General features: G+C 39.6%; 1 protein-coding gene across 3 annotated transcripts in view; it reads left to right on the top strand.

The window, feature by feature from the left end:
• SCRN1 (secernin 1) overlaps window positions 1–22,780 on the top strand; it is a 39,536-nt gene that overhangs the window by 182 nt on the left and 16,574 nt on the right. For 2 of the 3 annotated variants that reach the window (XR_003527019.1, XM_027639255.1), the window contains exons 2-3: window positions 10,882–11,041; window positions 21,490–21,671. Coding sequence is in view for 2 of the 3 variants with exons in the window: in XM_027639255.1 (XP_027495056.1) it covers window positions 10,883–11,041; window positions 21,490–21,671 (341 nt within the window). In the remaining variant the exon portion in view is untranslated. Of the gene's footprint in view, window positions 152–10,881; window positions 11,042–21,489; window positions 21,672–22,780 lie in introns of all 3 variants that reach the window. The other variant, XM_027639256.1, reaches the window with a different exon arrangement.

The raw sequence follows: 22,780 nt of genomic DNA, 5'->3' as shown, positions 1-22,780 counted from the left end.
CGCGGCATCAGCCCGGGCATCTCCGCGGCATCAGCCCGGGCATCTCCGCGGCATCAGCCCGGGCATCTCCGCGGCATCTCCCCGGCATCTCGGCGGCATCTCCTCGGCATCTCCCCGTCACTTTCCTCCTCGGAGCGGCGCCCCCGGGCTGGTGTGTTACTTCTCGGCGCGGGGGAAAGTGGCGGGGTCTGCGAGCAGCGACCTTCTGTGCGGGGCTCGCCTCGCCAGCGCCGGGCGGCGGCGGTGGGCAGGGAGGAAGGCAGGGAGGGAAAGAGCGAGGGGGCCGGAGGGGATGGCGCGAGAGGATGGCGCAGAGCCGGTTTCCCGTGGTTGGTGCGGGCGATGTCCGCCGGCGGCGATATCCGCCAGCGGCGATGTCCCCAAGGCGATGTCCCCCAGCGGCGATGTCCCCTGGCGCCTCCCCGCACCTGCACCCCGGGCGGGGGCCGCGGGCACCGCGTAACGGGGCTGCGCCGCCGCCTCCCCCGGCCCGGCCGTGCGGGTGGGGGGTCCGCGGCGGGGGGAGGACTCGGTGACTGGGGCTGGTGTTGGCGAACACCGTCCCCGGCTGTCCTTCGCATTACCGTCTGAAGCAAGGCTCTCCGATCTCTCATCTTTCCCCGGCTGCCCGCTCTACTCGCTGCTGCCTTCCCTTCAGCAATTTAAGGGCCAGGCGTGGGTTGTTCCCCACTTCTTTTTCTTGAAGGTGCCTTTTCATATGGTCACCTTGAAACGTAGATTCCTTTATGTGCCTTCCTAAGCATAATGTTACGCTCAGGTGGGTATGTGATGGTTTCAGTCACTAAAGTGGGCTGATGGACAGACATATCTTCCTGCAAGAGCCTGCAAAACTGGCATTTCTGTTTATGCTGCTATAATAATTCTAGAGGCCGCAATTAACCTACCTTAAAAAGCAAAAAAACAAAACAAAAAAACCCCTATTTTCTCCAGTACTGATAAGCAAAGAGGAAATAAATCATATTAAAACCAAAATCTCAAACAGAAGACAGCTTTGCTAGGGCCTTGATCCTATGAGTGCACTTATGCATAAATCTGACCCTCTGAAAGCCATCCATGCCTGTAAGATATGAAACTTTAATAATCCCAGAGATACAGTTGTGCTGCAATACACTTGGTAAATTCTGTGATGTGAACTGTCTAATGCTAAATATACTCACTAGTTTAAAAAATAATAAATACATGAACTTGTGAGAAGTGACCGACTCATTTGGTTATAGGCTATTACTGTTTCAGCTACTGGTCTCAAAGCTGCTTTAGAATTGGGGATTTAAGGCACCTCCACTGGTTTGTTCATAGCATGCACTCCAAATTTTCCAACCAAACAAAAAGAAATCTTGAAACAAATTGTCAATCATATATATTTAGGAAGTTGATCTCTGTGAACACAGGACTTCCAGTGATTTGAGATAAACCAAGACTGAAGTTAACTTAAACCATTCATAGTGCTGTGTACTTTTCCAAGCAGCTTATGGCCCGGAGCTTACACAGACTGTCTAAAAAGACAGGTGTTATGTTGAGGTAAATGTGGTGGATGGAAATCCTTTATTAGTATAGTCAGTTTTTTGATCCCCAGGGAATTATTTCTGATGCTTAGAGTTTGAGATTTTATGGCAACTTCCCATTTTGGAAGACATCTGTAACTTTTTTTTCCTGGCAAAGTAAGGCATAAACTCTGTTTATTTACACTTGCTGAGTTCAGTATGTATGCTAAAGGGTGCTGAATTTGGCTCTTCATCCTCTCCTTCAGAAGTCACCGACTATGGGTGCTTTGCACAGCTGGAGTGTGTGGAAAAGTGTGCTAGTTTATCCTAGGATCTTCCAGTAAGAATTTCTTGCTTTATTATGGACATTGTCTCTGTAATGTATTGGCCTTCTCTTTCTATATATTCAGCAGATTGAGAAATAGAATTGTTACCTAGACCTGCTTCTCTGTGTGGTACCCAGATGTCTCTGGTTTCTGACACAATGCACTGTGTTACATCCTCCCATTTGCGAAGTCTCATTGCTGTTGTTTTAGGGTGTATTTAAAACTAAAGGGAACCTTCCAACAAGCTGCTTTGATGCTTTTTATTTTGCCCCTTTTTAACATAACAATGTTGCTAATTTGAAATGACTGTCAGTCAGTGTGCATTAGCCAGCTGTGTGTGGAGGTGGACAGCCTCTCTTGTGCAGTGATCAAGACCTGACGGAACCACAAAACGAGATTGTGCTGCCTCTTTACAAAAAGCGAAAGCTACATGCCCAAGTATTATGCAGCAGTTAGCAACTTCTCATTATGAAGTTGTGTGCTGCACAAAGATGCTTTAGATGCCAGCAGCTTCTAACAGGGGTCTCTGCCCCAGTGGCAGAAGCAAGAAAACAGTTGCTGCTTTACAAAATGGAGAGTGTTACAAATACGACCTTAGACTGCGGGCTGGAATATCAGCTACAAAAGGGATAGAGTTCTGTTACTGCTTGGAGACTTAATTAAAAGCATTGACATCCACTCAGTGAAAAGTCTGTATAAATACTGAATTTTCCCTGTATGCACAGCCTGTGATGGAAATGAATCTGAAACCTGTTGTCTTCTGGATGACTGACTCTGATTTGTTTTTAAATAGAACTATGTTTTCATTAGCATAATTCAGATTACTTGGGGCAAAAAATAAGATCCTGTCTTTGAAAGATGCATACTTTGAAAGCTTGGACAAGGGTGTATTGTAGAATTAAAATGGTTGGTCAAGGGACTGTAAACTTTTGTAACTGCTGAAGTCTTACCATTTGTTAGGACTTTAAATGCTGAAGAGTTTTAGCATGCTTATTTGGTGGCCACTATCTGTTTTTAGACAGTTTTAAACAATCTGGCTACTCTTGCCAGGAATATTCCTTATTTTCCCACATACAGCAAGAGAATTTTTTTCTATTCCTTCCAGGCCTATTATGCATTTATTAAGGTAAATGACTGAAAGGAGCATACAACTTAGGAAACCTTTGAAGTGCAACTTGATTTTATGCCCATGTAGGGAATTGCTGCTTCCTGTAATTGAAAAATAAAAGAAATTTATTGGAGAAAACAGCCATCCCAAATCTCTGACTGAAGGTTTGAGATACTGCCCATTTTGAGGGAATCATTGATAAAATTTCAGCATGTAGTTAATGAAAAAAAAAAAAAGAAAAAAGTTGAGCATGGCTTGCTAAATTTCAACTGCTTATAAACTCCTCTTGGATATCTTGTCAGGCACAGCTTAGAGGGACAATCAAAGTTGAATGTGGCACCTTTAAGTGGTTAGTTGGTGTCATCATCCATTGACAGTAAGGAAAGAGTCAAACAATTTGACTAAGGTCTGATAATGAAATGTCCAGACCATAAGGACACAGGGATCTGGCATGGTTTTGTGCTTTATATTCAGGAACAGTCTCTTAATACATGCAACCTTTCTCTCTCCTGATAAGTCATGCATTAGAACTGTCCAAATTGTCAATAAAAAAAAATAACCTTTCAGTGTTTCCTAAGATGGGAACAGTATTATTATTGTGTCTTTCAGTTTGCTGTCTTTGTTCTGTGCTTGCAGCTGAATGAATTTTGCTTTTCATTTCTGTTTCTGGAAGCATTGCTTTTCTGCAGGGTGCAGAGATCACATGTCTCTTATGTGCATAAGACACTAGGCTTGATTTGTAAAGGAGAATACAAGCTTGTCTCAGGCACAAGAAACATCTTAATTTGAAAGTTATAAGAGAGGTTCAAAACAGATAATTTAGTCCTGAACAAAGTTTTCACAATTGTCACTGACCTTTCTTTTGCAACCCCATTAAAAATATGGAAGAGTTGAGAATAAATCATGCATGGCCTATAGAATATATTCTTCCTTTCATGATGAGACAGCCTTGATCCAAATATGAGGACCCTGGTTCAGATGCTGCCTTTCAGTTTTTTATTGTAAATGTTTCTTGCAGGTTCTGTCACTTACCCTTTCTGGTCATTATGAAAACAGGTTTATTGAAATCTTTAAATATTACTGAAATAGCTCAGCAGTGTTAGCACAGCTGGGGTTCTGTTTTATAAAAACTCAAAATATAGTGAGGAAAAGTCATCCTTTAATACACAGAAACACATTATATGTCTTCGTAAAAGGCTTAATGTGTTCTCTGGACTTTAAAAGCGGCTCAAATCTTGTTTGTAAGATTTTGTTAGAGAAAATGTGGTCATCAACCAAAATGCACTCAGAACTTAGCGGAAAGGAGTTTAGCAGCCTCTGTATTTCTGGTACCTAAAACATCTGATAAAGATGATCTTTAATTTGAAGGAACTATAGAAGTGAGGGTGGAAAGGTTAGGGTATATGATCAATAAAACTGGTGTTCTGACCAAACAACTGTGGAGGTCTGAGATGAAACCTCAGTCTTAACCCTCCCACCCTTGTTTTTGTGGACACCCATGTTGTCTTGAAAACATAATGTTGATTATTACCAGCATTAACAACAGGTTATCTAGGACAATCATAGGCATGCTTGACAAACTGGGAGTTAAGGGAGGTTTAGACTTCACTCTGTACTTTGGTTTGTCTGTGCTTCAGAAAGCTTGATGGTTATGCCAACAAAACTCTTGAAGACAAACATAGAAAATGAAAGATGAGTTTGTGTGATATATCTATGCAACCTCGCTAAGGTGAATGAAAGCAAGGTGTGTTGTTCCTGGTTCCATCCATGCTGGAAGGCTTGCTAGCATTGCTGTGCTGATTAATGAACGAAGCAATTATGGTCCTAGTTGAAGGTTTGGCTCGATTAAGCTGAATTTTTGCCAGCTTCTGAGTCAAATCAATACAAGGCAAATTTTACAGTTGAATGCTACTCATCCCAACACGAATGCTTCTTTGTTGTCAGTGCTGACTGCTTGGTCTCACTGAAGCTTTCATCCTTACTATCTACTTGAGCATTGCTTTGATTTCTTGTAAAGAGGAGCTGTAATGGTGGTAGTTGACTTCTCATGTAATACCTTTTACAAGTATTGTAACATTACATTGTTGTACAAGACAGTGACTGGATATTATTAAATTTTTGGGCAAGAGACTATACTGGTGTAGAAAACAAAACTTCTGCATAGTGTGTTAAGGGCAGAACTGTTTGTACATGTCCATCACTGAAAATGTCTGAAATGGTGTGTTGCTAGGAAAGGACTAGCTCTGCACAGGAATAGCTGCTTCAGAATTTTTCATTTGGTGTAAATCTTAATTAAGATTAACAATAAATACTAATTAACATTTCAAAAACTTGCATTAAAGCCAAAGGGTTTTTATATGTGGTGCTAGGAGCATCTTTAGCTTTTCTTGAGAAAAAGTTGCAGGGAATTAAGTGAGCAGCAATTAAAAGAAGTGTTAAAAGCAAATAGTGGTTCAGTTCAATAAACATGAGTGAAATTTCAAGACAGGCCCTTACTTTGACCTTTTTGTCTCACACTAATCCTTTTCCTCGCCCACTGCTTTCTAGTGAGTTATAAACCTATTGTTTTGGTTTTCAGTTGAAAGAAAAGAGAGAAAAGAGCAGGAGCAGTTTTACTGTTATAGAAATAAGTTTTGGAATTGAACAATAAGTTTGAACAATAAGTTATTAGAAGAGCTTCAAGATCGTAATAGTTCATAATACTGTATCTTTATTTTTGGTAATTTTTTTCCTCAATAGATAAGACAGCAACTGTGAAACCTACTGTCAGCAAGCCAGTTTTCATAGAATTTGTAACTTTGTAAAACTAGTAATTACTTCGTGCTTAGTGTCTTCAGGGTATTTTGGCAAACAAGGAAAATTAATTGGCTTGAAAAGAGTTGATATCTATTTGATATGAGAGGATAAAGTTATTTTTCCGAGAAGTAATTTTATTGTAGCAGTCAGATTCTTGAGCTTTATAAAGGATTATTTCAGCACCAACTTACAGCTTTCAGAGAAGAAGTACACAGCGTTATTCTGGAAAGAATACCCAAACCACAAGAAGTCTAGAGTAAGTTAATAAGAAAATCTTCCTTTCTTTAGTTTGGACTCTCATGCTAAGCTCAGAGTGCTTTGTTATGGATACATAGCTATTTCAGTTTTCCTGGGTTGGGGGGGAAGGCTCTAAAACACACTGAATTATTTTGTGCCTGTCTATATTCTCCTAAGAGCATGGCTTCAGCCTCTGACACTCATGTTCATGAGGGGAGGATAGAGTACTGCAATCTGTCCTCCTTCATATGTGTTGCTATAACAGCATTATTTGTTTGTTCCTTTTTTTTAATAAGTAAAAAATGACATCTAAGTGAAACTTTCATTAGACTATGTCACAACCTGTATGTACAGACTTAAACAATAACAATTTTATTCCTTGTTGACCATTCTAAAAGTCTGAGTGTGGGTAAATTTTGACTCTAACAGTAAAAATTGTTATAATGAGAAGTTATGAGCCTTCTTAATACATGTCAGCAATTTTAAGGTCCTCATACTGTGACAGAGAGTATTTTTTATGTCTTAATATTTTCAACCTGAAGATTAGTATTGTATGTTTATCAAGAATGTATGGGTTAGTTTTCCTGAGGTGGTGCTTGGCAACAACACGTCCATGTTCACCCTATTTTAGGAGTATAGTGTTGTTCAGACATATTTATAAAGCCCTGATAATTGTCATCCCCATTGTTTCACATTGTGATGTTTGGAACCAGACATTTGTCCAGAGAAGGGCAATGAAGCTCGTGGAGGGTCTAGAGAGTAAGTCATATGAGAAGCAGCTGAGGGAACTGGAAGTGTTCAGCCTGGAGAAAAGGAGGCTCAGGGGAGATCTGATTACTCTCTACAACTACCTGAAAGGAGGTATAGCAAGGTGGGAGTTGGCCTCTTTTTCCAGGCAACCAGTGATAGGACAAGAGGAAATGGCATCAGGCTGCACAAGGGGAGGTTCAAGTTGGATATCAGAAAGAATTTCATCACTGAAAGGGTGGTTAAGCATTGAAACAGACTGCCCAGGGAGGTGGTGGAGTCACCATTCCTGGAAGTGTTCAAGAAATGACTGGACACAGAACTTAGTGCAATAGTTTAGTTGACGTGGTGGTGTTCACGCAGGGGTTGGACTCTGATCATATAGGTATTTTCCAACCTTTTTCACTCTATGATTGCCCAGTGAATGTTACTTTTCTTTCTGCGTCAAAGTACCTATGAACTCAGCTGTTTTACCATTGACAACAGTGGTGATATGTTCATAAAATTAATTTGGCTTGTCAGTTGTTAGATGTGATTTCTCACAATGAGAGAAGATCTTAATAAAGGAACTTGTTAAATAAAACCTCTTCATAGTGTCAGAACACAGGACACTGTGGAAAAAAATATGACCACATGCTGTAGTATATTTTGTCAAATAAAAGGATAGCAAGTGGAGTGTATTACCTTGTGGCTGTTGCTCACGCCTCTTTTTTCAACCTTTATGCCTGCAGTGATTCTAGGTCAACCAAGTGGAATCCCTGTTAACTCCCTGAAACTGCAGCAGTTATGTAGTGGAATAGCATAATGTACAGCTCTTTGTCTATTTCCAGGGCTTCCATATGTGGAATGATTTTGCATATAGCCTATAGTGGTCTGTATGGTGCCTGTTTCTCTTAACTTTCAAGTGACCCATCTCTGAGTACAATGGTTTGCAATCAAACATGGTGTACATATGTCTACACCAGAATGCAGGTTACAGGTATGGTTTGGTGGGAGAATCAGGCCTGTATGCAAAGATGCTCTGTGGTAAAGAACTTTGTGAATGGTCAACAAGGTGTCCTTTGAGATCTGTTTGCAATCATTCCCTGTGTTTTCTAAGGTTTTCAGGAATACCTTTCATTGGAGGAGCAAATACTCTGTGAAAAAAGTGTAGGAATTATAACAGTAGGTGGATTTGTAAGTCAGACTGATTTATCAGAGGTACTGTGAAGGAGGAGTGTTCTGCTCCTTCTGTGGATGAAAAATGTTTGTTTGATATTGAGTCAGTATAGTGCCTTGTAAGAGGGCAAAGAGGTGGCAAATGTGTGAAAATGAGAATGAGGAAAACCTGAGGTTGAACAAAGGAGAAACATAAAATGAAGTACCAAGTAGAAATATCCTGCTTAGATACGTGACTGCTAACAGACTGTTTTAGTTACGTGATGGAGGAAGATGAAGTACAGAAGTGTTCTGAACAAATACAGGTTGTGGTTGTATCTGAGAAATGGCCATCTTTATCATATTTAAAATGAACCAAATGAGGTTCTAGGAAAAAGTGCTACCCAGCAAACTGCGTAGATTTAACTGTAGTAGGCTGCTAGATGGCTTCCTTCTTTAGAAATGTAATGTAAGATCCCAGTGCCAACTTCTCTTATGACAATCACATTTTCAGTATAAGGCTGTAACATTCAACTTGGTGTTTAACTGTTCTGTACTCCCCTGTATGAAATATACTGTGTGTTGAGGGGACTCTACGTATAGAGGAGCTTACTCATACTTACAAAATACACTGTGTATTGAAGTGAACTCTAGTTATAGAGGAGCTTACTCATACTTTCATACTTATAAAGCATTACCAAAATGGCAATTTGTTTTTGATTCAGTAACTGTTGGTATATTTAAGGGGAAAAAAAAGTACAATCTCACAAATACATACAATTGAATCTCTTTATTGCAGGGAAGGCTTCAGAACTCTGTAGAGCATTAGATTCCTACAAGCTTTTAATTCTTTTCCCTACCTACTCAGACTGTAGGTATGTAAATATCTGCCTTGCATACCTTCATATTCATTCAGTCACACAGTGTTGAAACATCCCTTCACATCTTTTTAAGGCTATCTGCCAATATGTTTGGGTATTCATTAATTAAAATGAGTACTGTATATAATTTTAACCTTTTTTTCTAGGCTCTTGGGTGTCTAATGTCTTTCAGCTGTCTCATATATTTCAAATAAATCCGTTTAGCTTGTGTTTAGAGTAAAGGAAATATTTCTTTTGAATAGTGAGATCCACATTAAGTCTGAACAGTGAGATCCACAATAAGTCTGCAAGTTATTCAAGATTTCAACTGGTCTGGCAATGCATCAGAAGACAAATTTGGAGCACTGAATGATTACTTACCTGAAGGTAGATGTGGACTCTTAGAGTGCAGGAAAGCAGTTACATTGACATCACCAACACAGCAAAATAAATGTACATACTTGGAATAATTCATAGCAAAATACTAAATGGTTTCATTAGTGACAAGGGTTGGGCAACACTCTACATATTGCATTTCAGTTTAATCAGAAATGCTCTGATGACTCGCAGGTGATGCGTGGCAACTAAAGTGGGGCTTTCCATCATGTCTGTGTGCAAGACCTCTTGAACCAATAATGTACCTAGTGGCACAATACATGTCTGGAGGTCGATGTCCTCTGACAGATCTATTTTATCAGCTGAAGTCATTCCAGCTCACAGTAGCTTGTCCTGTCCTACCAGTCAAAACTCTGTTTTGTAAAAAGGGATTTGTTTGTTTCCTAATGCATTTTCAGCTCACCTGGATGATTATTCTTGTATATAATCTTACCTAAATTGAAAGGCGATGTGAGTTCCCTAGACAATTCATTACTTCACCTTGTGTTGGTAGAGGACACTGTTAACATTTATCTTCTTGACCTTTTTTTCCAAGATTGAGCATCTGCGTGACCTGTTCATGGTCTACAGGCAAACAACTACAACTTTATGAATTACAGGTTTTATCTAAAAGGCATTCTTTCTCTGGTTTAATATCAGCAACCTGCTATTCTATGAGAAGTATGTGCTCAAATGGCACTGCTTTGGAAAAAAACCCCCAAAACCTCAATTTGAATGCTTTGGAGCATGTGCAAGTTAATGGTAAAAAAGCAGCTTTGGGGGGGGGGGAGTTTCTAAGGAGTCTGAATATGTGCAAGTATTTTTACTTATTCAAGTTATTGTGGAGGAATAAAATTATTTGTTTTGGGGCTGAGTTTTTATTGCAGTGATAAGAACTATGAAGAAATTTCAGACGTCTGTGTTGAGTGCTATTTTAACAAATGATAAACACCTCACCTTTTCCTTTTGTAGGCATATGTGCCAGAAGTTTCCCTGAATGGTGGAAAAAATGTCAGATATGCCAATGTACACAAGACCAGCTACAGTATTGTCATAGTCCTGAAACAGTTTACATTTTTTATTGTTGCAATGTTGTCATTGCAAACACTTAAAATTATCATATAAACATTTCACATTAGCCTGCATAAACAAATAAACTGCAATCAATTAGCTTTGAGTAAGAGCAGCAATGCAGACAAACCACAGAGAAAATAAAGTGCAATTACTGCTTCAGTCTCTCTGATCTGAGTAGATTAATTTTCAGACACTTTTTCAATTATGCTATATCTTTTTTCTGTTTCCATTTACATGACTGTCCTCTCTTAGGAATCTCTCAAACATATTTTCTCTTTCCTTTTTTAAAACATTAAAGTGCATTGGAGCAGAGAAAGTAAATTATTTAAAATTATTCTGTGTCTCTGCACTTGTCTGAGTCAGCAGAATACATCTAGGTCATATGTTCCTGAACAGCTCTGATGCAGAGTATCTTTTTTCTGTGGGGACTAAGTAGACGCATTAAGGTACAGTTATCTTGCCTTTCTTCCTGTTCTTTATGCCTTCAAAAGACTTGGGTGAAAAATGATGAAAATTATTATATTTTTTTAAATTAAATTCACATAAGCTTCCTCTGAGCTGACCTTTTCTTCCATTATCATTGGACAATCAACTGATAGAGGGAATGCATTCCTTCTTAGTTACAATTAGTAGCAGTAGACTGAGTGATTCTCCAATGTATACAATTACGAATTAAAAAACCACTAGTTTTGTTTGTTTATGCTTTCTTTCCTTTTCAGGATGGCTGCAGCTCCTCCAAGTTACTGTTTTGTAGCCTTCCCCCCATGTTCTAAAGATGGGCTGGTGGTATTTGGAAAGAATTCTGCACGGCCTAGGGATGAAGTACAGGAGGTGGTCTATTTTGCTGCCGCAGATCATGAGCCAGGAAGCAAAGTTGAGGTAAGGGTGAATTGTTACATTCAAACTGTGAGAAAAGACTTCTTTTGGAAGAAATGAATGTTGTCTTCTTTTCTTGTCGGACTGTGGAGTCCTTGCTCACTTCACTCAAACCTCTAGAATGGAAAAGAGACAAGATTTTTTAAAAGTCCTGAAAATGAAATTCAGAATGTAAGTTTTTTGTTTAACTGCAGAAAAATCTATGATCTGTACTTTCTCCAGCAGACAGGAGAAATTGTTCAAATCTCAGATTCCTGCTCCAAGTAGTCTACTGATTACTTTTTCCTTTTAAAGGAAAAATATCCTGGCTAAGTGGATCTAGAAGCCAATTTTCAAAGTTTGTCACTTACCATAAGAATTATTCTGATTCATGGTTGTTGTTTGACAGTTGTAATGGGGTTTGGCTACCTTAGACGTGCTGCTAAACAGGTAGCCAAAAATCTCTGCCTCAAAGAGCTTGCACTCTAATAAGGGAGTGCGAGAGGAGAAAACAAAAGCATAAGGTTGTAAGCCAAACATAACTCTTGTGTAGTTGGCTTTGATGACATGTTCTGCAGCTGAGACACCTGCATCATGGTCAGTTTTCAATGCTGTGGCTTCTCTCTGAGTCCAGGCTGGATGTGGAGTCCTGAAGCTGGATGCTGATGCTGGGTGCAGGTTGAAAGGGACCCTGCTGGAAGTCATTTTAGTCTGTAACTGCAGCCTCACTTTAATGACAGCAGAAATGAAGGGATAAGCAGATGTGGAAGAGTGAAGCAAGGGAACAAATGAAACAAGAGGACAGGAAGAGGAAAAAGTGTGAAGTGAAGGTGGAATGAAGAGACTGAGGCACTAGAAGGAAAGACAAGGATCTGTGTGGGTAGTCATTTTAGCAGAGGACACAGAGCCTTATCTGCACTGTCAGGAGCTTCTAGAGTCCACAAGTTCTTGCTTTGGCAGGCAACTGGGAAAGCAGGAGCTGTGATGTTTGCTGCATTAAGCTTCCTCCTGTCTCTGTGGCTGTGGACATGAGGTGTTCTGTGCTAGGCTGGTGTCTCTCTTCCAAACAGGTCTTTTATGGATCTAGTTGCTGCTTCCCCAAAAGATATCCTAAGACCAGTGCTAGTTTTAATTCTGTTTTTCAAGTGGGATGACTTTCGAACTTCAGAGGGTATGGTGCTCCTCTTTCTAACAGTTAATTTTCTCTTGATTCTTGTTGCTACCAACATCTAGTAGAACTCATGGATTATTAAATGGCTTAATTTTGGTTATAAAGAAATCCACTTCCCTGTCCAAGAGAGAATTCAGGCAGAAACTCAACTTTTTTGCCAACTTTTTAGAAGCGGAGAGTGTAATTCCTTTTCCTAGCACACCACAGTTTGTAGAACTAATATCTGCAAGCATTTTCCTTAAATAGGGAAATATTGGGGTTTTTTTAAATGAAAGTAATGTTTGTTGCAGTGTGGTGTAGATGCACTTTTAGATGAGGAACTGGAGTGGGCCGATTTTTAATTTATTTATTTATTTATTTAAAGTAGCGGCTCAAGTCCTAATTAATGGATACTTTGGCCTCGGCTAGTCTTTATTTAATTTATTTAATTTATTTAATTCTTCATTAGCTAGCCTGAGGTTTTGCAAGTACAGTCATGTACAGAAACATACAGGCTCCAGATGTTTACCAAAATACTTCCTGTTTCCTCCCAACACAGAATAAAAACATCATCACTTGCTCTGAGAGTAGTGCAAGCAATCGCTTATCACTACATATTCATCACACTCAGCACTAAGTATTGTTAATGTATTTTTTTTACTCATGCATACTTTGAGTAGAATAAGCTGGTTAAAACACAATACTGATTTTAATAGCTTTATTGGGTTTTTAAAGGCTGTCTAGTAGCTTTGCACAGTCCTTGTCTACTGGTAGTGAATGATACCTCTAAATGTTAAGAAAAGCATTAAGGAATGGCTTGAATTCAGCTGCTCCATGTTTTTTAAGTAGCAGGCATGCAACACTATCCACCTTTGAAGCAAATTGTCAGAGGTAATTAGCTGTTAGGGAGCATGGAGAAGAGTGTCAGAGCTTCTACATGACATAGTCAGGATTATTACTTTGTTCATTAAAACACTGAAAACTGCCAACAGTTCAGTTATCATTGGGTGGAGGGGTTTTTTGCTGCAGGTTTTCTTCCCTTGCATTTTATAAAACTAATTAAACAGGTCTGAGAAACCAAATGTATGATATTTTGCAAATGGAAAAACATGGTTGATCCATTTCAATACTGTGGTTTTTCAAAGTCAGTAATCTCTTGGGCCTCTCGCTAAATTTTTTCTCTCATCCATCCTAGCATATTTTTTCCAAATGAACAGCTTTTCTCTCCATTCCATATTGTAGATTTGCATTGGTTTCTTAACCTTCACTGGACAGTGATGGTGGACTTACTTTTCATTATATTCTTTGCAGTGTGTATCAAATTTTGATTACTTGTCTGTGACTGTCACTTCAGAGGTGGTTGACAATATGGGTTGTTCTATAAGACTCTCTTGGGAAGTCTGTATCCTATTTATCTTTGTGCTGCTCACATTTGCAAATGTGATAATGCACAGTGTAACCAAAAATGGCACAGTAATTCAGTGAGATTGTTGCCATAAAGGAACCAGGCGGGCTATGCTATACAGCTATCAACTAGTTTGTGGCAGGGCCACAAGGGAATTCAGTGAATACTGCAAGTTATTTTCAGCTTGATCTTTGCGGCTCAATCTACCAGACAAGTAACCCTGCAGCTAGCTCATCAACATAATTCCTTCCCTCCATGTCAGCAGGTTCCCAAGACCCCGAACAATGAGGCTTTTCATGAAGGTCTGTTCTGTGCATGTGTGTGTCAACTTTCTCAAAAGTTTGTTCTTGTCTTGCATTGTAATTTTGCAGTGGCAGATGCTGATCAGCCACTTCCTTGCTGTAGTGATCAGTCTAGTGAATTTGTATGTGCAGGTGAAATATTGTTCTCTTAAACATAAATAAGGTCCTTTTTTGAAAGAGTGCACTCTTTTTTTTTTTTCCCCAGGTGTGGATTTTAAGAATTTATCATGCATTAGTAAGAATTTGTGTTGTATTAGTTTTAAGATGCAAGTCCCTCTGTCTTATTTTTGGGGTAGACTTTACTGACTAGATTTCTCTTGTTCTCTAATAACCTTCTCCTTGCTGAGGTTTTCTTTCTTGGAAGAAGTCTTGGCTGGATGACCTTTTAATAGATGAATTTTCCACGTGGATTTTTTTTTCTTTTAGGTCCACCTGTTTTTCTTCTAACTTGACCTTATATTCATGATTTGAAAATAGTCATACTTTCTTGCTTCACTACAGAGCTGTAAAAGCTCTTTTATCTTAACAGTATGCAACTTCTTATGGAGGAGTGAAAGGGGGAAAATAGGGTAGTCTACGAAAAGTCTGTAAAACCGTGGAATGTGCAAAATTTTTGTAATGTATTGGTATTAAACACACTTCTGGGCTTAAAGCCAACCCTTTGTGAGGTGGGAGGAATTTTGTGTTCTCTAAAAGTTCATAGCATACTTAGTTGTTCTTTTGTTTTCTCTTGTTGTTTTTGTTTGTTTGTTTGTTTTTTGTTTGGTTGGGTTTTTTTACGGATACCATCCCAGCTCCCCTTGCTCTGAGTTTTCAGAGGAGCAGTAAGATTTTTTGCTGTACATTGATCTGAGGACTGCAGACATAAAAACTCACCTGAAGGTAACTGAGGGATCTCTGGTGTTGTAAGATAGGTATAAAGCTTGGAAAGCAGACTTTGACTGTATTAAAGTTGGCTTTGTGTTACCTGGAGGTATCTTAATTCTGGTGTTTGCAACATAATCACCAGGCATCATGCCAGTGCTGCAGTCTTGTTCTGGGTATATCTGCATTATATCATGGGGTAAGGTGTTCAGAATCTGGTAACAGAAGCCAAACAGCAGCTGAATTTACTGAGAATTTGCTCTTTGGGAAACCTCCAGGTTATACTAGCAGTGCCAAACTTACAGTCATGTTGCTGCACATGTGAACTGGAACCCAGGCACCTCCACCCCCAGTGATACTTCCACAGGTAAGTGCTGACTGGCAGGAAACCTTGATGAAGCACAGCAGTGTTTGTGCCTATGATGAAGATTTTGGTTTACTGTATTTAGATTAAAAAACTGATTTTATTCTAAAGGCTACATTTCAGAGGTAGTTTAGGAAGCTGCATTTCTTGCCTCTCAGCTGAGACCTGATGACTGGCTGCTAGGCAGCCTAGCTCATGCACATGCAGACAGATGGCTTACCTCAAGCCACCTTTCTTAAGCTAACCCTTAGACTTTGTACAGAGATAGAAGAGATGCACTATGCCGGCAGACAGCAACTAATAAAAGAAACTGGTTGCTGCCTTCAGCAGTCTATTGCTTGGCTAATGTGAGCTTTTTCTCTCTTCTGCTCCATTACAGGCCACTGGCCTTTAAACTAATGTGTTTGACTTTGCTTTGTAACGCAAGCACAAGCTGGCAGCATTTCAGAGGTAGAAGTAATAATCTCTTGGATGTTCCTGCCCTCTCAAAGCCTGTTTTTACTGTTGGAGTGCTGCTTATTTGCTCTCTTCTGCTATCAGAGCAAAACTGGTTAGCTTGAACTATGTTTTTTTTGTTCTTAATCTCTTTAATGTTTTTTCTATTGTAGCAGAGAGGAAAAGGAGTGAGAGTGCTAGAATTGTGTGGGGCAAAAAACTGCCAACTCTCCCATTTTGACCCAAACCATTTACTTGTGTCAAAACAGATGTGTGAGCAGGCAGTTCAAATGCCTAGGATATCTGAGAGTCCCAAGGATATATCTGTGATAGGCTTTTTGTGGCTTCTTTGAAATCTGTTTCTTATTGTTTTAAAACATTAAATTAATAAGCTTCATCCCTATTTCAGTTTTACTTTTGCTCATCTCCCAGGAGACTGCTAGATTTGCACCTTAAAAAACAAGAGGTAAATTCTTGACTGCTAAATCAACTCTGACATATAGTGTCACCAAAGTGTTCTCAGCCTTGGGTGCCTTGTTGCACTTTGTGGTGTTTGATTTGTTTGGAGATTTTTATATTTCATTTTGCTGAGCACGTTTCCATACTGTGGCTCACATGCCTGAGGCTCCCTGATAGCTTTATAGAGTAGATCAGAGTAGGTCAGAGGGTGCAGATAGTTCTGCTTTTTGGCAGGGGAACTGTTTGGCTTTTTCCAACTTCTCTAATTATTTTTCTTTTCTAGAATAAAATCTATCTACCCTACACACTGCTGTGGATCAGAAGCACACAGCTTCAAATTTTACAGTTATTGGTTACAGTGAATACAGACATCTAGGAACAATATGCAAGTACGAAGTGTATGTAAAGTGCACTAGGGAAAAAATCTTCTTAATATGAAGAAGAAAGAGGCATTGTGTCAGAAATTGGCTTTTTTCTGTATTTGTACAGTTAGTTAATACTGTTTATATCTGGCTACAACATGAGGATACAAGTACTAGTGTGTGTTTCAGAAAGATGAATACCTGAGGATTCATCCTGACGCTGGAGAGACTTATATTCATCATTCTGGTTTGACTTCCATGAGCGCTAGAACTAGGGCTGGCTGCTCGATATGTACCCAGGCTGGATTTATCCTGGTGTATGGCTGTCCCTTCCATGGTGGCACAAGTTTCACTGCTAGCAGAAGATGTCATGGCCATGTTTAATTGGTGTTGTAGAGTGGAAGACATATGGATGACTTTATACGTAGTTCTGCTTTGAGCCTAAGCAAGCAGCGGTAACAGCATTGGCTAACCACATCTTTTGTTGTGTGTTCTACTGCTTGCATATTTCCCTTTCCAGAGAACAGTTATTACCATTCCTTTGAGCTCTACTAAATTTGTTCCTGTAAATAAGCAGCAAAAGAATTGTCAGTAAAGTGCATTGTCAGGCACATCCACACAAGATGGTCCGAAGTGCTTTTATGAACAACCATGTTCTACCTTTCCAGGTTTCCATTTCACCGTGATGGGAGAGCCCAGGTAGCCCTGTTACCTGTGGAATCACCTCTCTAGACAGTTCCAACCAGGCTGTCAGTCTCAATGTCTTGATGGCCAGGGAGGCAGCAGGCTGTGAGACTGCCTCATCACGTTTTTTCCATCCCTCTTTTGGAAGGGTTTAAAAGCAACCATGATGCAGTTTACTGAGTTGCTACAATGGTACAGATATTTTGCCTATTTTCAAATATGTGCTATGGTACAGCAGTGCTGGAAGTAGTTAAGCAAAGAGTTAATGCCAATTTAGAGCCTGGATTTGATGGCGGGGGAGGGGGTGGGGTGGGATCTCTTCTGTAATCTGGAATCTTAAGGCCCTTTTTCAGATCATTTTTTTCTAAAGCATTCCCTGACTATTGCCTTTGTTATCCAGGGCTGAAGCCTATGTGATTTCATTGATATTTCATAATGACCTGACTGACAGTGCTAGGAATTGGGCTTCTGCAGCCTGAGTACAGTAGAAACTGCACAATAGCTTCTTTTCATTAATGAAAGAAGAAATCTCTTGTGCTTATGACTGTCGTGTCTGTTTTTGGAATACCTCCAACCTATCTACATGCCCAAGCAAGGGTGTGAGATACATTTGTGCCTTGTGCTATTCTTAGAACTGCCTTGATAAGATTCTCTTCTTGATACTGTAAATGAAATAAATATCATTAGTTTCCAGCCTGGGCAATTTTCTTTAAAGTTGTTGTCTTCATCTCTTGTATGTGAAGTCTCTGTTCTTTACTTTTATATTTCCTAATGGGAATTTACTGTCACAAGGCATGATGCCAGTTATGCTGCTTTCGGGACTGGAGTTCTAGAAAATCAATGGAGCCTGACACCATTCGCTCACAGCCTTTGCCACCAAATTTGTCAGTATTCTTCTGTTTTTAGCATTCATACTCAAAGAAAAATGTTAGTGTTAGGAAATGCTGAGGCTGGACACTTCAGGAATTTTAAAGACAAGGTTAGTGGCAAGCAGGATCACAGCAGTACCTTATGTCTGTTTCATTTGTATTGCCTACTTTGGCACAGATCTCAATAGAACAGGCTGCTTTTGCTCTTGTGCTGTGGAGGGATTTGCCAGATCTGTGGGGTGCAGGAGAGGAGACAGGGAGGTTGGATTTTGTGCTCGCTTTTGATATCATCTGAGCTCCTGTTTCTAGAGATCTAGTGGTCAGTGAGGTTTTTTTTGGTAGTTAGTGTTGTCTTTCCCCCCTGTTTCCTTTTGTGCCTGAGCTGGTTTAAAGGTATGTTCTGATTTCTGTGGAACAAGTAGCAATGGTTTGCTGTGCTGCAAACCGAGTGTCTGGCTCTGGTTGACCTACCTTTATTACTGATGTGTCTTGGCTATAAGTGGATAGCCCTGTTCCTCTTGGGTCCTGGAAGAGAGTTTTCTGATGTTTTTTTAAGGGGGGATGGTGAAATTACGAAGTGAGAAGTTTATGTTTAAAATTAATAATCTATTTTCTGGACCTTTGTTTATAATCTGGACCCTGTTTTTTTTTTAAAAGTTCATACCTACTATTAACAAATATGAACCAAATGCCTGCCTTAATACATCAATCCTGTTGAGTGCCTACTTTTATACTTACTGGAGTAAATAATTCTAATGGGAAGGTGACATCTCATCAAGGCTTATTCAGCAATGTCAATAACCATGGCAAACAAATAAGAATCAGTAGTTTCATAAGACTTGTCAGCTGCTGGCAGGTTGGAATACATTTTTTCTGTTATTTAGATCTTCTGAGAAAATTTATATAAATAAGGCTTGAACTCTATGTACCTGAGTTATTGTGTGGAAACTGAATATAGTGTTAAAATATGGTCCATGCTTGGTTTTTTTTTGTGTTAAAGGATGTAATGAAGCAATACAGAAGGTATATTCTACAGCTATATTCTGAGTTGTGTAGAGGTGCCTCTGGATGTTTCCTGGGCTCTGATTACATAGTTACATAGCAAAACCACATTTTTTTCAGAATGCTCTAGATTCATCAAGTAGGAACAAACAATTTCTTCTTTCCCTTTTCTCAACTGCTACCACTGACAATAAAATCTTTGCAATGAATAGCGGCTTTAGAAATGCTGCTTTGAATGAGGTGCCAAGTAATAAGTGTTTGGTTGCAAGGATAGCCAGAATATGTTTTGCAGAGAAAAGGCATTCAGCACTTTTTTTAGCCTAACTATCACTTTTCAGAGTGCTATCATAATTTTTTCTTCTAGAAAATCAAAGAGTCGGTGTAAGCAAGCTTGTATAATGGAGTTATTCAGCCAGAGAATGCTATGCAAGTGTGGGTTTATGGAGTACTGAAGTCTCCTCCACACTATCACAGTTTTTGATTTCTGCTGTGGAGTTGAGAAGGTTGATGTCCTGGATGGCTCTGCAGGATGGCTCCAGCTGGCTGACCACCCCTGGGATGTGGGGGCCAAGGCTTGCACTATACAGGGGTTGGTGTCTGCCTTGGCTGTAGACCTGTCACCTGACAGCTGCTCTGGTCATGTTTTCACATGTAATCTTTTGTGGCTGCTGCAGCTCCTCCTTTGCACATCCAGCAAATACAGTTATTATCTGTTCACCCACATGTATTAAGTGCTTATCCAAACAGCACTGACCTGAAGCACTGAAATAAAATTGCACAGAATGTCAAAAATGAGATTTGTTTGCTGACAGCTCAAATGGAGAAGAAGGGGGAGTTTTGGTAAGGAATATCTGTTCTGGCATGTCTTGGTTACACAATAAAGCAAAGGGTGAACTGTAAAAAGTGTTTTCATTAGTCAAATTTTAGCTCCTGGCCCCTGTATTAAGGATTTTCTCTAACAAATACAGTAAGTTCGTTCCTGACAGGATCTTGTTGCCTAAGCCATAAATTAAAATTAAGCACACAGCAGAAAAGGGAAACATGTCCCTATACTCTTTTTATTCCTTATAATGAAAGAGGAAAGACTTTTCTGCTCCTTCCTTTTTTTTTTTTTTTTTTTTTTAAATCATCACGTATATCCTCTGTGAGAAATCATTCTCTTATTTCACATATAATTTGCCTGGTTTTATAGCAAGGTGGCAGTTTGACTATTTGCATGCATTTCCTAATGAAGGTGGCAAGCTCATTTCTTGTGTCCCTCTTGCATAGTCAGAGTGAAGGACTCTGAAAATGCCATTTCTGATCAAAGATGGTCTGCTATGCATTTTAATTGCATATTAGACTAACTATTACTGTAAAAATCATTGCTCAAACTGGAGGATGAAGATGCTCATGCTGTGTAATCCTTAAAGGGGGAAAGACAGGCTAGGAGAAAAACTATAGCTTCTCACTGCTAATCATTTTGGACTGATTTCTTTGGCTTTAGGTATTAATATAGACCCAGCAAGGGAAACAAGGCTAACAACTTTTAGTCCACAAGTCCATTCTGATGATCCTGCTTACTTTAATATTTCTGATCAGGTATTCTTCTGGAAAAATGTTGCAGATTACTTCCTGCATGGAAGATGTTACAACAGGAGTGCTGGACACTAAGAGCTGTCTCATAAATACCTCAGACAACTTCACTTTCCTCACAAGAAAATTCTGTGGAGTTTGATCTTTGAAAAACTTGATGTGAACTCAGTAGTAAAATGTTAAGCCCATTCCTTTGGTTTGCACAAGCCAATGATGTAATGATGGCTCAAGCTCTAATCCATGCTGTTTGGTAAAACAGTGCTTGATTTGAAGTCCTAGGGCAAGGAAAAAGTAAAAGAAAGATAACATATAATTCCTTCCTTGCAGTTTCATTGACTTCTCTGCAGCTTTCCATTTTAGTTTTGACTTGTCAGAGTACATCCACAAACATCCGATTACAGTGGACCATTTAAAATAGCACAAGAGTTTAAGCAACAACAATGCCTGTGTTTTATTTCTATGACTGTTTATCAAAGCATGCCACTGAATCTTTTCAAGACCTTTCTTTTCCTCTCTTTCTGCAGTTGTCTCTGTCTTGGGGCAGCTGCTGGGGAGGCAGCAAGGGAGAGGGGGAAGCCTTCTAATGTATTTTGTCCAGTTACCATTGTTAAACTATGTACTTAATTAAATACTGGAAATTGCGCTCAGGTGAAGTGGTAGAATGGTTTGTTGTTGTTACTATGTACAAACATGATCTGTGTTTCATTAATGTAGCAGTACAGTCTCCTCCTGCCTTCCAATGATTCTAGCACTTGGGTTCTGCTTGACTCTTTGCAACCTGCAAGCATCGAGACAGATGTATTTTAACAGACTTATGCAACAAAGGCTCAAACATGACACTTAAATGTTGTTTAAAAAAGTTCCTTGTTCATTCACAAAATGTGAACTTTTTAAATAATGTGTGTCCTGTCTGTACATTGAAGTCTTGTGTTATTTCAGTCACAACACTAGATAAAGTACTTGCAATTGTTTGACCTCTTCTTCTCCTGCTGTCCCTGCAGTGCACATATATTGAGATTGAGCAGGTGCCGAAGACTCATGCTGTTGTGCTGAGCAGACCCTCCTGGCTTTGGGGGGCAGAAATGGGAGCTAATGAGCACGGTGTCTGTGTAGCTAATGAAGCCGTTGTGACCAGAGAACCAGCTTCTGAATCTGAAGCCTTGCTTGGCATGGATCTTGTAAGGTGGGTGGCTTGTCAAGCTGTGACCAGCCTTTCAAACACCAAAGGTTTAGACGATGATTGTACCAGTAACAGCTTTGTGGTGTTGGCACGAGTATAGGAGGAGACCTGCCTAGGCAGAGCTCCAGACACAGTTGAATTAACACTTAAAACACCTGCAATCTGAATTTAGCTACCAAGGATGTACCAGTCTATTGTGGGTTCACTCACTCTACCTTGTCTACATACCCTGCAGTCTAGCAATGGCTATTCTGACCGGATAAGAGATTTGATTACATTGTTAGTAAGGAACTACTAACCAATTTGTAATATCAGATTGCTGGTGTGCCCTTCATTTTCCCCCACATTACAACAGCCTACTCTGACCTAAAAAGCTTATTCTGGGCTTATAGCCAACTGTAGGCATAAACAAACTACTATGCCTTACTTCAGCCCATGCATTCCAATGCAAACCATTTCCCTTATTTAAATGCTGGCAAACAAACTCCTGTGAGTTTGTTCATTGAAGGCTGTCTGCCCGAAAGGCTTGTTCTGCACTGTAAGGCTCAGCCTGCATGCTGATCTTGTGGTGAAGGGAATTTAAAGGAGACTTGGGTGGGGGAAGAAAGTTGAAAATGAAAGAAGAGAGAGTATGGCGTGAACTTATTACAAAGAGAAATGAAACAAATGGACTCAGTTTAGTTAAAGACATGACAACAGCTGCATATTTAAGTGAATCAATGTTAGATCCACTGGTCCTGCTGGAATTTGCCCTAGGGTACTTAATGAGCAGGGTGAAACAATTTCAGGTGACTTCTCGTTTTTCTTGACAACTAGTGAAAAATGGGAGAGGTTCTGGATGACTGGAAAAAGTTAAATGCTGTGGCTACACTTCACATAGTTTTAAAGAGTTGTTACAGCCCAGCTTAACCTTAGTTCCTGAAGGGGAGAAAATTCACTTAAATATCAAGGAGTTGATAAATGCACAGTAATAACTGGTAGTCAAGAAAAACCTTGTCATACCATTCTACTTTATTCCTGCAGTGAGTTAACAGATTTTATTGATAAAGGACAGGAAATACCTTGACTTTTAAGAGGACATTAAAACCTTAGAAGTTATTCTCATAAGCAAG

Source organism: Corapipo altera, unplaced genomic scaffold, assembly GCF_003945725.1.
Source record: "Corapipo altera isolate COAL_440 unplaced genomic scaffold, ASM394572v1 44, whole genome shotgun sequence".
Lineage (NCBI taxonomy): Eukaryota > Metazoa > Chordata > Aves > Passeriformes > Pipridae > Corapipo > Corapipo altera.
This window is presented reverse-complemented; position numbering and strand designations above follow the sequence as displayed.